The sequence below is a fragment of the Cydia fagiglandana genome, chromosome Z (genome assembly GCF_963556715.1).
Source record: "Cydia fagiglandana chromosome Z, ilCydFagi1.1, whole genome shotgun sequence".
In the NCBI taxonomy this organism is placed as follows: Eukaryota; Metazoa; Arthropoda; class Insecta; order Lepidoptera; family Tortricidae; genus Cydia; species Cydia fagiglandana.
This window is the reverse complement of record NC_085959.1, coordinates 40,427,982-40,445,404: the sequence shown is the minus strand read 5'-3', so window position 1 is coordinate 40,445,404 and position 17,423 is coordinate 40,427,982. Positions and strand designations below refer to the sequence as shown.

At 39.2% G+C, this 17,423-nt stretch overlaps 1 protein-coding gene and 1 long non-coding RNA gene across 2 annotated transcripts in view; one reads left to right on the top strand and one right to left on the bottom strand.

Annotated features, from left to right (window-relative positions):
* LOC134678443 (uncharacterized) overlaps nt 1-17,423 on the bottom strand; it is an 87,592-nt gene that overhangs the window by 36,805 nt on the left and 33,364 nt on the right. The window lies entirely within an intron of this gene.
* Nucleotides 234-16,333, top strand: LOC134678419 (surfeit locus protein 4 homolog). The gene is made up of 6 exons (XM_063536993.1): nt 234-392; nt 11,664-11,825; nt 13,239-13,340; nt 13,696-13,926; nt 15,093-15,272; nt 15,555-16,333. The coding sequence occupies exons 1-6, from the start codon at nt 342-344 to the stop codon at nt 15,639-15,641; spliced, it is 813 nt and encodes a 270-aa protein (XP_063393063.1). The 5' UTR covers nt 234-341; the 3' UTR covers nt 15,642-16,333.

The window sequence follows — 17,423 nt, the reverse complement described above, 5'->3', positions numbered from 1 at the left end:
CTTTCATTACGCTACTTTGTGAAATCAAAACGCTTGTATTTTTTACCTTCTTTTGACGTCATATCCCAATTGAGAAACTATAAATAATATCGAAATTAGCTCATATAAAAAATATTTCAACAAATATTTCATAAATATGATTAAAAAATGTTGATACAATTAAGAAATTTACAACAATGTCAATGATGTCATAAATAAAGTTATAAAGTTAGGCGCTTGAACAGGAAAGGTCTTCCAACTATCCACACGTCACTCGCAGCGACAGCGACAGTAAGAAGTCAGTGAAGTGAATTTATTTTTCAGTGAATGTGGACATTGTGGTTGTGAATACGCCGAGGAAAATGCAAATTCCAAATGAATACGTTTCTACTGCGGAAGATGTTGCAGATCAGGTGAGGACCAGCTTTTTTTCGGGCTGTTTCATTATAACAATCAGCTCTAAGTCGGTTCGTACTTTGGATTGGTTCTGTCACGTCACCGAACTTTTTCTTGTTGGCTCGCACCCTGTTGCACGGATTTATGAATGTAAATAATAAAAATAGTTCCGGCACGTTTTGCTGCGTGTGCCAAGATATCAGCGAATTGCATAGCGTTCTGTGTCGACATTACATTCGGACTTACAGATGTTGCCCCTTTTAACCTACTTATCATCTTATTGGATTCACGTATAAACTGATAAATCACAATGTTATATATAATTAATGTCACTTTGCAGCTTAGCCAAAGTACTATGGTTTATAAAGTTAAGCCCACAGACAAATGACATTGTATTATTTATACTAAAAAAAAAGTTCTTTAAAAAGTTAGTCCTTTCGCGCGATTTCTCTGTAAACTCGTTCAGGATGCAACATTGATAACTTTCACTGTTACGTAAATGCGTAATGTAGGTAGTTTGACATTTAGGTTTCATCACTATGCCATTTCCAGACTACCAATAACTGTCCCCTAACATTTATTGCTTTACTTACACTAAACATAGCAGTCGGCCACTTCCTGTAGATCAGTGAGACTTAAGTTAATTCCTATCACATTCTCTTTCATGAGAGTGAGACAGGCAAAAACTACTAAAAAAACCAAAAAGGTCTAAGGATCAGTTAAGTTATTCCATCTGTCAAGCTCACACTGCACTAGTGAAGCCTTTTCCTTGGCTTAGCATGCGAAATGTTTGGCCAAATAAAACAAGTTCTAAGCATACTTGGTATTTTTAACAAGCTTTTATTTAACTTGCAATGTATGTATGGGTCAAATCTTGCAAGCTAAATAAATCCACTTCCCAATATTGGACTGAGCTGAAACTTAGGTTTAAAGAGTCTTTATTTCTCATAAGACATAGGTGGTAAGAATTAATTTGTCTTCACAAATACATTATTATTTATTATAACATTCAAGTTATTTAACTTCACGTAGGTACAAATGTAAGTTGGGTGACAATGAAATATTATGATACCATCAAGTTGATCTGATGATGGATGCAGGTAATGCAATTTAATTGTGTTTGGGCTCATTAGAATTGTCTCGATAGTATTATTATATTATAGTTGCCTGTGAAAAGAATAGTCAGCAAAAAAAGCTTGTATTAAAAACAACATTATTGAAAGAGTATTTTGAATTTTTTTCTTATTAAACTTGAGACTTTCAAAATCAGTTAAGAATGTAACCTATGTCAATATGTTCCTTACAGAAAATACAACATACATACATTTAAGTTATAGTGGTACATATTCAGTGAAAATTGGGATATAATTGGGTTAGTACCACACAGGCAACTTTCTCTTTATGCAAATATTGTTGGCAAATAGCTACACATAACCACAGAATAAATAATAGTACTAGGTACAGAAGACTGACTCTCTAACAAAACGCGTCTCTCACGATCAGCACAGATATGGCCGCTAGGTGGTGACAGCGCCACGCGCGGCTTATGGCAAACCCCAAAATTGGGGTTGAACGGATGCAGTTTTAGCTACCTGTAGCAAAGCAACGAAATCGCGGAGTGAGCCACGTCTGACATAACAGTGGACAGTAACTATACTTGGTACCTAACTACAAATACTGTATAATAACAACTTGTGTACACATTTCCTATGTTTATAGATGAAAACCATAACAAGCAAGTATTATAATGGCATTGTTTTCATTATACATCAACAAAATAAGAAAGCATCTGTTAAGCAAATGGAAAAGGGTATAGTTGCCAATATATGTACGGTCAAGGAATTTTATTTCAGTACGATTTTGTACTTTAGCCACTGTGACAATAGATTTGTGCAGAAAGAGAAGAGTCATGGAATGTATGACACGTCTTCTCTTTCCGATCACTCTAGTAACTTATATGTTTGTAGTGGCAAAAATAAAACTGAATGTACAAAAAGTGAACGTAATTCCATGAGGCATTCTCTACCAGTCAACCTTAGAATACGAACGCACGTCAATGATATTTACACTAGGGGTTCTGCTCCGTGGAATGAAAAAAACCGGGCAAGTGCGAGTCGGACTCGCGCACGAAGGGTTCCGTACCATAAAGCAAAAAAAAAATTAAAAAAAAAAACGGTCACCCATCCAAGTACTGACCACGCCCGACGTTGCTTAACTTTGGTCAAAAATCACGTTTGCTGTATGGGAGCCCCACTTAAATCTTTATTTTATTCTCTTTTTAGTATTTGTTGTTATAGCGGCAACAGAAATACATCATCTGTGAAAATTTCAACTGTCTAGCTATCACGGTTCGTGAGATACAGCCTGGTGACAAACGGACGGACGGACAGCGAAGTCTTAGTAATAGGGTCGTTTTACCCTTTGGGTACGGAACCCTAAAAACGCGGTGTGCATAGACCCTAAGACAGGATATGTGACATAACCGCCAAATTGAATCACAAATGGATATCTAAGTACAGTAGAGTTCATAAAAATGAATACATTCTTCACCTTCAACCCATTGCAATAAGGTGAAAAAATGTATACATGTTTATGAACTCGGCCGTAATTGACTCGGCCAAGGCGAAGGTCAAGGATTATAAACCGATTGTATAGTAAATGGCACATATGTACAGTCAGCAGCAGAAGTCGCTATACACTCCAGGTGCTCAAAGAGAGGTAAACGTTTAAACTGTCAAAAAGTTGTTGACTGTCATGGTAGTATTTACTTGTGAGCGCTCAACGTGTCACAAATATGTTAACAGTCGCTATTCATTAATTTCTACACTTACAACAAGTCATTGATACCTTAGCTGTCAAAAAACCAATAGTATCTAAGCGGTCAACGTGTCAAATATATCTGAACAATATGGAAAAATAGACTTTAAAGCATACAAGTATGGTCGAATATTGAATAAAAGATAGGCATGCTAATTTCAGGTAAAGCGTTTTGACAATCATCGAAAGCAGTACAGTCTTGTCATCACATACATCTATCTCACGTTTTGCCCTTCAACCATTTGACAGGAGCCTCTCGGTCAACTTACTGCAAACTATTTCTTTTAACATAATCGTCAAGACGAATGACACATAGCAAAAGCTAACTGAAGCCGAATTTAGAGCCAATTGTCAAGGCACGTCGTGGTCTCAGTAACAGGCGTTTGCTTTTCAAAGCAGAGACCGCGGGTTCAAATCTCAGTCGTACGCACCTAGAGAGAGATATTACAGCTTTTTGTTTTTTTTTTGGGTTTCATTTCTATTATTAATTTGTGTCTTCTGTTTTTATGTTAATTAGTTTATATAATTTTGAAGATAATGTCACATGTAGCGTATGTACGACTTTCTATCAGGACGTTGTAGGTTTGAACCCGCAGTGGGCGTTACTTAGATTACTCCTGTGCGGAATGCCATTTGATATTTACTACTCAAAAATCACGTTTGTTGTATGGGAGCCCCTTACTTAAATCTTTATTTTATTCTGTTTTTAGTATTTCTTGTTACTTATAATAGCGGCAACAGAAATACATCATTTGTGAAAATTTCAACTGTCTAGCTATCACGGTTCCTGAGATACAGCCTGGTGACAGACGGACGGACAGACGGATGGATGGACAGACGGACGGACAGCAGAGTCTTAGTAATAGGGTCCCGTTTTACCCTTTGGGTACGGAACCCTAAAAATGCTGGTCTCTTCGAAAACTGACTAAATTAAATTAAAGGATATGAAAACAATGCATTTTATTAATTTCAGACATCATGTTTCATAGTAACATTTATTGCTTAAGACCTACACAATCGATATCTAAATAGAAATAGTCTTAGTTTTATTTTTCAAAACGTTCGGGGTTCGATTCCCGAGCTGAGTACACATTTTTTTTAATGTATGAATGCAGTTTTTCGTGTTACTAAAATCGATGACATGATTCCTAAGAAGAGATCGGTGTATATCTTATAGTATCAGATTTTCCCATACTGGCCGATCTAAATGGGCCACCCTGTATAGTATATTTTACTACAATAAGTGGGCTAAATAAATATATTAACATAGGTATATAATATGATCAACGGTTTGGAAGAACAGCCGCATATGACAGTTAAAATAAAAAAAACCGATCATTCTAGTAGAACCTACTTATTTATTGTATAAGTTTGACACTTAACGATAAAATACTTCTTTAAGAAAGGAGGTGTCAATTCGTAGTGCTACAGTATTTATTTTAAAGTTAAACAGATAAAATGTTGATGCTTAGTTACCATTGAAATAACAACTGCTTAGCAACTGGTGGCACCCTGGCTGCTGACGTACGTGATTGGCAGTGCGTGTAGGTATTAATGACAGCAGCTTGAATTTGATTGCTTAGTTACCACTGACTTTTTAACCGTTATTGTCATTGTGATTAAATAAGGGTGTATGTGTTAAAGAAAAACTCAGAAGTTAAGGTATTTGTGACGAACTGAAAGCCTACGTGAAAATGACATCTTAGATGTCCTTATTTTTGTGACGATTGAAGTGTATATTTTTTCTTGGACACCTTGCCCGCTCAGGTATATCTGCTGCTGACTGTACATATTTTCGACCTTATCAGAAATCTTAAACTTTTTCTTATGAATATGATTCACAAATCAGTAAGTTCAATACGGGTATTAACGGGTAAGTCCATTTGATACTCGCGTTTAGTTAGTGGTAAATGTATGAACACTAATCAATGTGTAAACAGGCCCCAATGTGACGGCCAGCCATTTTCCCGTATGCCACACCTGTATTGACCTTATCATACGTTTTTAAGACCATTACAATTGTTAGGTTTAAGATATCGGGTAGATGAGATTTTCACGCCAGCCGGTTGCACCCGGCAACAGCCTTGTCAGTGGGAATATAGCTATACGATAAACGGCCGTGTCTCATTACTTGGCACCCTTTTCCCTCCAAAATAACAGTGGCGACGACTTAACGGACTTTACGCGTGTGTTGGTTTTATTCGGTGTAATCATGGCTAAAATGTCAGTTGGATTTTTGAGTGTGTTCAATCACGAAGAACAGGAGTGGTTATTATATAAGGGCCGCCTTGAACAATGGTTTATAGCAAATGACATTAGTGAGGACACGGACAAATCGGGCGCAAAACGTCGGGCTATTTTATTAAGTAGCTTATCAGAGCCGACGTACCGACTCGTAAAAAATCTCGCGCTCCCTGCCGAGGTGGGATCGCTCGAGTTAGTAAAGTTAACGGGACTTCTCGACGGCCATTTTAAAACTGGAAAGTGCGGGTTCGCGGAACGTTTCAAATTTTATAGTGCCGTGCAATCATCGGGCGAGTCGTTAGCGGATTGGGCGGCGCGAGTTCGTGGTTTATCATTGCATTGCAATTTCGTGGCGGCGAGTTTAGAAGACACGCTGCGAGATCGGTTCGTGCTGGGCATGACTGGAGGCCCGGAGCGGGACCGGCTATTCAGAGAACCTCTGGAAGACTTCACACTAGCGAAGGCACTGCAGTTAGCGGAGAGCATCCGCTGCGCGAGAGAAGGTGCGCAGCAGGCGAAGGTGCGCGACACAGCGGACGTGCACAAGGTGACAGCGCGGGCGGCCGGCCCGCAGCAGCAAGCCAACGCGACTCGGCAGAACGGGGTTCCGCAGGCGAGCACCTCGCGGGATCAAAAGGGTTCTGTACAGTGTTCAGTGTGCGGATACTTTAACCATGAGGGCAAGAAGTGTAGATTTAGGAATGCGTCGTGCAAGTTGTGCGGTGTTAAAGGGCATTTAATGCGCGTTTGTAACGCGAAGAATGTCCCATCTAATCACCATTTCCTACAATGTTGCACGGATGAAGCCGATGAGGGTGAGCATTTAATTTATAACATTCGTACTAATCGAGGAGAACCAATGTTGGTGTCGGTAACGGTGGATAATGTTCAGTTAACATTTGAATTAGACACTGGGTCTGCAGTGACAGCAGTTAATGAATCCGTGTATTTTAAACATTTTTCGAATCATCCTTTACGTAAAAGTCATAAAATACTTCGTAGTTATAATGACGGTATTATCGGGTTGGCTGGAGTGATAACGCTGCCTTTTGTTTACAATAATCAAACCGAGTTTTTAGAAGTCCATGTAGTAACAGATGGCGGACCTCCGTTGCTAGGGAGGGACTTCATCTCAAAGTTCCACTTAGAGGTAACTTCGAGGGTAAATGCGTGTAACTGGGATGAGTGTGATAAAATTTTGACAAATTATTCGCATTTATTTTCCGAAAAATTAGGTTGCTGCAAAGACGTGGAAGTAAAATTACATTTAAAACCGGATGCGATTCCGGTTTTTAAAAAGGCTAGATCGGTGCCGTTTGCAATTCGACCAAAACTCGAGCTAGAATTAAATCGCTTATTGGAGTTGGGTATAATTGAACCCGCCACCTCTTCAGATTTCGCGAGCCCCATTGTCCCCGTGTTAAAACAGGACGGTAGCATTCGGTTGTGTGCGGATTACTCTGCTACTCTTAACAAACAGCTGATTATAGAAAAATATCCCTTGCCACGTATTGACGAGTTATTTTCGAAACTTCACGGCGGACTGCAATTCACAAAGTTAGATTTATCGGGAGCGTATAACCAGATTAAATTGCACCCCGACTCACAACCTCTGACCTGCATCAATACACACAAAGGCTTATACATGTATAAGCGATTAATTTTTGGATTAGCCAGTGCTCCGTCTATTTTTCAGCGCACCTTAGAGAAAATTCTATCGGGAATAGATGGTGTACTCCAATTTCTGGACGATATTCTGATTACGGGAAAAACTAAGGATGAGCACATTGCTAGACTACGGGAAGTATTTAAGCGACTTGAGAACGCGGGATTAGTTCTTAAAAAGGAAAAATGTAGTTTCTTTCAAGATTCCGTATCTTACTTAGGTTATATAATCGACAGGCACGGATTACATAAGTCACCTGAAAAAGTAAAAGCAATCTTAAATGCGAAACAACCAAGAAATGTTACTGAATTGAAATCATTTTTAGGGTTGGTGAACTACTATAGGGGATTCATAAAAAACGCATCTACTATCTTACATCCGTTACATGAACTGCTACAAAAAAATGTTAAATGGCAGTGGCATCAGGAGCAGGAGGACGCGTTTGTTGCTATAAAAAATGCACTGGCAGCTGATAACACGCTTGCGCATTTTAACCCGGAGGCACGAATAATTTTGACAGTGGATGCGTCACCCTTTGGTCTTGGGTCCATCTTATCGCAAGTGGGGGATGATGGAGTTGAGCAACCCATATCCTTCATGTCTAGAAGTTTAAATGCCGCGGAAAAACGTTATAGTCAAATTGAAAAAGAGGCAACGGCAATCGTTTTCGGTATCACGAAATACCACCAGTACTTGTATGGCAGAGCAACACCATTTATTTTACGAACGGACCATAAGCCCCTTTTATCAATTTTTAATCCCGAAAAAGGGATACCGGAAGTGACCGCAAATAGACTTCAGCGGTATGCCCTATTTTTGGCCGCATATAATTACACTATCGAGTACGTTAGCAGTGCGCACAACACGGCAGATTTTCTTAGTCGCTCCATGGCGGTGACGTCATCATTGCAATCTGAGCGAAGCGGCGAGGCGGTCGCGCCAGCGGCGGCCGAAACTGATCGCGCATCCTATATTCATTTCGTAGCAGGAACCGGATCGCCGCCCGCTTCCGTTTGTGACGTACGCCGCGCTACAGAAACAGACTCGGTTTTATCACGAGTAGTAGGTTATGTTTTAAACGGATGGCCAAATAAAATAACAGATAAAGCGATTAAACCATATTTTGACTGTAGGATCGAACTCTCAGTGGAAAACGGTTGTGTAATGAGGGGTGCTAGATTAATAGTTCCACAATCCCTAAGAAGCCAAGTTATAACGGAATTGCATCGAGGCCATTTAGGTGTCGCTAAAATGAAGGCAGCAGCGCGTGATCGGTTCTGGTGGCCCGGGCAGAGCGCGTGCATAGAACGCGCGGCCGCCGCGTGCGCAGTATGCACCCAGCTACGCCCCGCACCCAGCCGCGCCCCGCTTACGCCCTGGGAGTTTCCACCTGATTTTTTTTATAGAGTACACCTCGATTTTGCAGGCCCTATTAATAATAATATGTTTTTGATAGCTGTCGATGCTTATTCAAAATGGGTTGAGGTTTTCGATGTTAGCAACGGGTTCGGTTCGGGAGTTGTCATAAATTGTTTATGTGAATTGATGTCTAGGTTCGGGTTAATAAACACAATTTGTACAGATAACGGCACATCGTTCACGTCAACAGAATTCGCAGCGTTTTGTAATACGAATGGTATTTCTCATGTCACAATTCCTCCATACAACCCGGCAAGTAACGGTCAGGCGGAAAGTTATGTGAAGATTTTTAAAAAAGCTTTGAAAGCCATTCTTCTGAGCGGTGTTCAAAAAAAGGAGTTAAAAATGAAAATACACGAATTTTTGTTTCAGTATCGAAATTCCAAACATTCATCCACTAACCGATCACCGGCGGAGGTTCTGTTCGGTAGGAACCTACGATGTAGATTGGACTTAATGAATCCAGTACCGCGGGTTTCATCCGATGCAGCATTGTATGAAACCGTTCGGAAAAATCAGTGTTCTCAGATGCAGCAGTACCGTGGCAGTAGGAACATTAATTTTAAGCCGAATGACGTTGTTATAGTGAAAGTGTACCAGGGACAAAGAGCGTTTTGGTCTAAAGCGTTGGTGAAGAAACAATTAGGGAGATCGACGTATTTAGTTCAATGTGAACAATCGGACCGCTTAATAAAAAGACATAAAAATCAAATGTACAAGTATATGGGGAAGGAAGATGCCATAGGGCAATCTGAACCGGAAAACCAAGATGTTGCCCGCCCGGGGCAAAAACACTTCGTCCCCGATAACATGCCAGCTATAGTTATAGACGCTGCTCCATCACATACTCCTCAAGTGACAGCGGTACCATCAGATGTGGCGGCCCCAATGGCGCTCGGTAACCTGCCCGCTCCAGCTGCGACACCATCAGCGTCATCGACCACGACAGAGTTAGAGGAATGGACCGATTGTCCAGAACAACAGGAACCTTGTATAAGCGATTCTGTCAAGGTCCCAACGCCGCCACTACCGGCATCGGAGACGGCGCTTGATGAATCCGCGGGACAAAACGTGGCCGCAGGAAAGACCAAACGCGCACGGAACCTGGTGGATTATAGACAATTTTTCTAATTTAAGTTCTTTTGGTTGTAAAAACTATTGGTGGAGGGATGTTAGGTTTAAGATATCGGGTAGATGAGATTTTCACGCCAGCCGGTTGCACCCGGCAACAGCCTTGTCAGTGGGAATATAGCTATACGATAAACGGCCGTGTCTCATTACTTGGCACCCTTTTCCCTCCAAAATAACAACAATGCAGTTTTTAAGAAAGCAGTTTTGTATTTATTTCGTAACTAGATGTTGTTCGCAACTTCGTCAGCGTGTATTGATGGTGATTGATAAAAGTACGCACTTATAGTAGTAGGAATTAACCCATTCGGTGCTGGTTCACGCTTTATCAGCGTATTTTTTGCTAACGCCGCGACCGATACAAAAAAACTGTAACCTCTAGGTATTTTTTTTTAAAACGCTGTTTTTTGCTACTGATTGAAAGTGAAGAGACGACCGTATATTATGTAGCTACTGATTCAATAATACAAATACAAAATACAAATACAAATGTACAGTATTTCATTACTTTTTACATAAGTTCTTAGGTATAGTGTATAAGGGTTAGGTAGGTAACTAGTCCATCTTAGGTATAAGGAGTAAGTAGGTAAGTATTAATCTAAACATTGTGCAACAAATTGTGTAAGTAATGAAAAAGGTGCGGGTACAGCTTGCTGAATTTAAACCCGCCCTTGGTCAGCTAATTGGAATGGTATTAAGATTACATAATATTTAAATTATGAAATTCACATAAAAAACAAAACATTAGTATTTGACAATAGTTTCCTTACGGGGTATTTAATACAGAAACAGTATTTAATAGCATATGTTTCGTGTGGTTAGTATTTACCTAAAAGTTAACTTTATGAACGCATCCCTCACGGGGCTGGTCACGTGTATATTCTCAAACTCTTTTTGATTATTCATGTATAATAGACCATTCATGCTTGCCTTGTAGGCACTTTGGCGTCTTTTTGAGGTGTATTCCCATTTGTCCCGGACCCGCGTGATTGCCGCTATACATACCTATGTCGGGAACAGATGGGAATGATTCACATGAATTTGCCTCAAATCTAGTCTAGACTATTAGAAATTGCGTATTTGGCACTAGTCAATGATTGGGTCAACAGTCACCACGCTTTATCATATAACCTTGATTATGATATAAAACTGATAGTTACACATTTAAATGTATATTTATTTTATTACCTCGACATTCAGATGATAAGATATTATCGTGCATCATGCTTATGTGACAGTATTTTTTATCGATATTACTTAATTGGCATTTTAACGTGTAATTTCTTATGTCGTTTGTTAATTGTCATGATTGTTGCCTCGGGTTTCCTAATGGCCAGTCAAGGTCATTATTTGGTACCTACACAATACTATGTTGACACATGCTGTAATGTACCGTTTATTTCTTTTTTGATTGCATTTTTACGTGGTGCAAGACTGTATAAGACTGTATTTCGAGGTTTATGAATTTCGATTGAGGCTTGTCTGGGTTTGTAAATTAATGTACATATTTTAAGCACCGTTGTTGGTGATTCTACTCCTATTTGACTGAGATATACACCCTAATATTATAAATGTGACAGTGTGTCTGTCAGTTACCTCTTCACGCTTAAACCACTAAACTGATTTGGACAAAATTTGGCATAAAGAGATAGTTTGGGCCACGAGAATAGACATACTTTAGGGTAGTTTTTACCAATCATCATAGCTAGTTGCTATTAAACTCGATTCCTAAAATAACGGCAAGACCACTATAGTCTATATCTTTAGGTATTTAAATAAAAGCAAACAAACAGTTTGTAAATTTTCGGGTAGTAAGTATAACATTTATTGGTAAACCAACCAAATACAAAACCACCTGGATCAGTCACTGAACGACTTTAACCTGCATTATTTGATCATGTAGTGTTTTCATCCTCCTTACGCCAGTTGAGGGTAGATATTGTTTACTATGTATTATTATTTAATAAATATCTAAAGATAAGATACGATATATTGTTATTTCTTTTTTTACCAGGTGATACGCAAAGGCAAAAATGTCCTGCCCACGGTGGCCAGGCTGTGCCTCATCAGCACGTTCCTCGAGGACGGGCTCCGCATGTGGTTCCAGTGGTCGGAGCAGCGGGACTACATGGACATGTCGTGGGGCTGCGGCAAGTTCCTCGCCACCATGTTTGTGGTGAGTCAGCTTTCCAGAGGGCCTGGCCAAGATGCTAACCGTTTGCGCCGTAGCGAATGAAACGGTGATGTCTCTCTATCACTCTTTCATACAAATGCGACAGACATTAGCGTCTGGTTCGCTATGGCGCAAACGATTGGCATCTTGGCTAGGCTCCTGATCCTGAATATCGTAGTATACGATTTTAACTGACAATTCGCAGTCATTGCAAAGCTGTTGTCTCCCAATGTTCAGTTAGATGAATGTTAGACTCTGGCCACGTTAATTTTGCACAAACTTAGCAGTAAATGCTTACATATCCCTATAAGCTCCATATAAGCTTCAATTTGAATAATATAAGTCTTGCGTCGCGTTTAATCCAAAATTACACAGAATTCGAGTCTAAATAGTATTTTCTAATTTGTTGTTTTTATTATCCCATACAAGTTGAGCCGTGACGTTCATATACTTAAGTATTTTACTGATAAGAAACATTAATTCACCACGATTTTGAAGCGAGACCAACGAATAGATAGTAACGCTCAAAGTGGTCAAAATTATCGTGACGACGTGACACACCTTTGTTACCATAGAAATAATGATGTGTTCCAATATATTTGACCACATTGGCCGTCACTAGCTATTCGCTGACTGTACGTCGCTTAAAAATACCGTTCAAATATCTGAAAACGGCATCATTTACCAATAGAGTGTAACATATGACCATATTACATATTATATTATTTTTGCTTTGATACAAATAATATTGAGAGTAGAGACGTATACCTACGATTATATTATTGTTGTTGTCGTGATGTGAGTCATTCCAAATCCAAAAATAGCTAAATAATCCATTCTGCGCAGTCAGTCTATTATTGGAAATCTGACTTTGTGAGGGTTATCTTTTCAATCTGTGACCCTTAATAACAATCAAATACGGGCGTTCTGTTGTAAGTTGATTAGATTTAATACGCCATTATATTCTGATATATCTTAACTTTGGAGTAAAATTTATTCAAATGATCGCCTAACAATAACTAACGTGTATTGTTTACGAAAAACATATAATACGAGTATGTACCGATTCGCCGTACAAGTTGTTCAAGAGATCGTTCTAAATTATATTTCCTCGATTGTATACGACTGTTTATGTACTGTAGAATGTAGCCTGGTTAAACAGAGAAAGAATTAAAACATTTCATATCATTGAAATCATACTTAGACCACTCACAATACGTACGTACGTACGCACTTTACACAGATTTTCAGCAAAAGAAACGAACGACGAATACGCGCCGCCGACGCCGATTTTTTTCCCAAAACGCCGCCGTCGATAATTTTTAGTCAGCGCACATGTCTATACCTAGGTTTAGTATAGTTTTGCGGAAGCATTATCATAAGGTGTAATTGAACGGCTGTATTTTTTGTTGACAGATTATAAATCTGCTGGGACAGATCGGAGGATGCGTGATGGTGCTCGGGAGGCTGAAGGTGGACATCGCTTGTGGTGTGCTCTTCTTCATTGTAGTTCTTCAGGTATGTTATTTTTAATGGATGGTCGAGCAGCAGCGACCATTTGGATAAAATCTGTTTGAATAATGTGGTATTTCCAATGTTGTGTCTTGGGGAAAGTAGTTATTAATTACGAATTAAATTATAATCTAATTAGTATTCTCAAACTTCGCACTCGTCATTACAATATTTTATAGTGTGGCTATCGTCACTATACCTAAGGTATGAGGTCCCATTATGACCATATTAGTGTTATAGTCCCAATACGAGTTGGAACTGCGGGCGCAAAATATTTTAAATACTTGAATTGGTCTATAAAACTGTCATTTATGTATGTAAAACTATTGTATATTTAAGCTCATTGAAACCTTTCTTCCAGACATTCGCCTACAGCATACTATGGGACATGCAATTCCTGCTCCGTAACCTCGCCCTCATCGGCGCCCTGTTGCTGGTGGTCGCAGAAGCCCGCGCCGAAGGCCGCAGCCTGTTCGCCGGCGTGCCGTCCCTGGGAGAGAACAAGCCGAAGACTTACCTCCAGCTCGCCGGGAGGATCCTGCTCGCGTTCATGTTCATCACGCTGCTGCGGTTCGAGGTGTCATTCGTACAGGTGAGGCGGAATATGTCCTAAGAGATGTAAACCTCATTGGTAATAAGCAGCCGCTGCTAGCTTCATCCACTAGTGTTTACAGTAAAGGCAAAGATATGACTCCATTTTAGCTTGGGAAACATGTTTTTGTAAATCCGGCTGATATCCTCTACAGGTAACGTTTCCCAACTTGCTGCTGGATTTATTATATGCATTTTTTTTATTTAGTAATTAGTTTTTTTTGATGTCGGAGTCTTAGGAGCTCCCGTAGCCACTAGTAATTTTACTTTCAGACTTTTCAGTCGCATCTGACAATATGTTTGTCAGTTGGGTATAGAAACACGAAGATTTAACTGTATTTTCCGTATTATCTCGAAACGACGTACATATATTAAGTCTCATTAAGTTGATCGACCCACGTATTTGACAGGTAATTATTCTGACGATAGGCGAGTGACGTCATTTATGTTGTCGTGACGTACTTAGTACTACAGCAAATTTGTTTTGAACAGTGCGAGTTTCCAATTCGTCCCACTTTTGATAATGGTAATTTATTCATGGCTTGCGTTGCATGAAATAATAATGAGTATTATTTTTATTCTAAGGTTGCGAGTGTTATGAATTGTGTTCTATTTTTTTACATCAATAATTTAAAGTATCAAAGTGGTTTGACTTATTAAACCCAGAATTTATGAATATACTCGTAACTAAAAAAACGAAGATAAAATGAGAGTTCTACCTCTACCTGTCGCATACATTTTAAATCATTGTGAAACAAATGTACCTAATACGTGTATGAGGGATGTGACGGCTTTACTCTAGTACTTATAAAAAGTTGTGTGCATACACAAAAAGAGATTTAAAAAGCTCAAGCTGTTTGCAAGCACTAGGCAGGCTCCAAATTTAAAAGTACTAACGTAACAAAACGTCTTCCTATTTTCCACTCGTTTACCCGGAGGTTACTAGGACGGGATCCCTTTTAAAGGGATAATTTCGCCTTTGTACTTCATTTTTTATAAATTACACATCATCATCACAGATAGTGACAGGCCAATATATTGTAACACACGTTTGTTACCACGGGACGGTAGTGTTGCAACTGTTGCAATATATTTAATCCTGTTTACTGCCATCAACTATTATGCTGAATTAAGTAATTACTACTAAGACTTTTTTTTCCATTTCAGATCTTCCAAGACATCCTCGGGAGCATCCTTATGGTCCTAGTGACAATCGGGTACCGTACCAAGTTGTCCGCGCTGATGCTCGTGCTGGTCCTCACCGTGCTCAACCTATACCACAACGCGTGGTGGGCAGTGCCCAGCTACAAGCCGCTCAGGGACTTCCTTAAATACGACTTTTTCCAGGTAAGACGGTACAACACTTTAACAACCTTTTTTAGTGCTTAGAAAGTCATATAGTGTAGTTTCGGACGCCGATATGGTACCACACAAAGCTATCAAAAGAAATAATATTGTTATCACTGTAGAACTACAATGAAGTCTCGTTTTATTTATATTTTATTGATATGTCTGATATTACTTTTCGTAGCAAATTTATTTTTAAAGTGAATAGAGCGATTTGGAATTTCGTATGAGTGACTTTGTACGTGTTTATATCATTTATTGCTATAAATATTATGTCCACAGACCCTATCTGTGATCGGCGGTCTGCTCATGATCGTCTATTTGGGCCCCGGCGGCGTGAGCATGGACGAACACAAGAAAAAGTGGTAGGCAGTGCGTTATGGACGTTACATGGTGCGATATGACGTTGACAAAGGAGCGTCGCGGCCGCCTGTATATATACAATTAAATATAATAGTGTCGACGTTAACGTCACTACAACTTTAAAGTGTGTTTGTGAATATTAGGGACCGGTGTTTTACCTGTATCCTAAAAGGTATGTCTGTGTTAGTAATTTTTAAACCCTTTTTGAAACTCCCTTTTTGAGCTAAGCGATTTATTTTACCATTGTGGGATACCGGTATATTTACCAGTCACAATATTTAATAAGTTTTAGGTCCCTTGTGAAATGTTTTATGTATAAACGCCGACGTCGTCTAAAAGATGGTTACGGCGTCTAAGTCAGACATTCAAGTCAGTTCAAACATCACCTTGTCCAGAATGGTTTCAAGAAACAGAATAGCTAGAATAACGCAAGACTGCATCGTAAAGGAATTGTTGGAAATTACCTAGGCTGTAATATTATATGAGTTTTAATCTTAGACATTTTCAATTGTACTGGCCATCATGCGGCCGCGGCCGGCTCCCTATGTTTTGTGACTAACCCGCGCGGGCGGTGCTCCATAATCGACTGTAATATTAAGAGAATAAGATTCTATTTTCTAATGCCGACGCGCGGGTAATTATTATTAGTTAACGAGACGACAATAATAATGTGGGCACAGTTGACGATAACCACAATTTCCGAACACTCCCCATTATTACTGGGTCTCAACCTTATTGTTACACAGCCATGTCATTTCGTCTTCTTACATGGAGGCGAAGCCTTCTTATTTTTTGTTTTTATCAGTATTTAGTAGTTTTGTGGTGGTGTGTGCGAATGTCTAATTATTTTTGGGAAAAACATCGTTAATAAGAAATTTTATATAGTACACGCATTAAACAGCTAAGCGAATTGCGGTATATTTCTTTTTCTTGCTTAAGTTTTTTTACGCTCTGCCTCAAAATCATATTAAGTAAATGTTCATTTGACACCAAGGTCTGTGCGTATAGATATTCCCGAGTGTTTTTATTAATTACATATATAATATTGTACGAGTAAGTGTGTTAGCTCACTAGTCCACTAGAGATATCGCTTGGTCTAATTGAATTCTGCGCGTAAGTGATTAGGCCACTTCTCGGGATGTTTAGAAACGCTAATAAATTTGCTAATTTTTATTAATTCATAATATTTTTTTACATAGTTCAGGCGTTTAAGTATGTGACATAATATCTGCACATAATTCAATTGGTAGGTGCTAAAGAATTTAACTCTAAATGTAATTCGCACACATAACCACGCTCCATATACTTTGATATTTAACTGATTTTTTCCACAAACGAGTGATATTTTGAAATCGGATTGTTTATATATAAGCTTAATGACTGAGGGATCCCTTTACGTAGGTAACGATAAGACTCGCCATTTTTGAATATTTGTATTTGTCGCGCCGTAGCAGTGCGCTATTTTGAATACTTACTGTAGTGAACGCGATATTCCAAGTCAACCCGTCGAAATCTAGTCGGCGTGCACGTGCAAACGTCGGCGCGCGCGTCTGATGGTCGGCGCGTCGCCGTTTTATATAAATTGTCGAGCCTTATCATATGCAATATGTTTCATTCCGTATACCCTGTTGTGATGTCGTTGTAAATATATATTTTGTACTTATCGTGTGGACCCTTAACAATGTATAAATTTAAGGTTGTAAGAGCTAGATAGTGACTGCTTATTTTGTAAAGATTATATATAAAAACTTATAATTTCTTGTATTGTCTAGCAACCTTCCTCGGCGG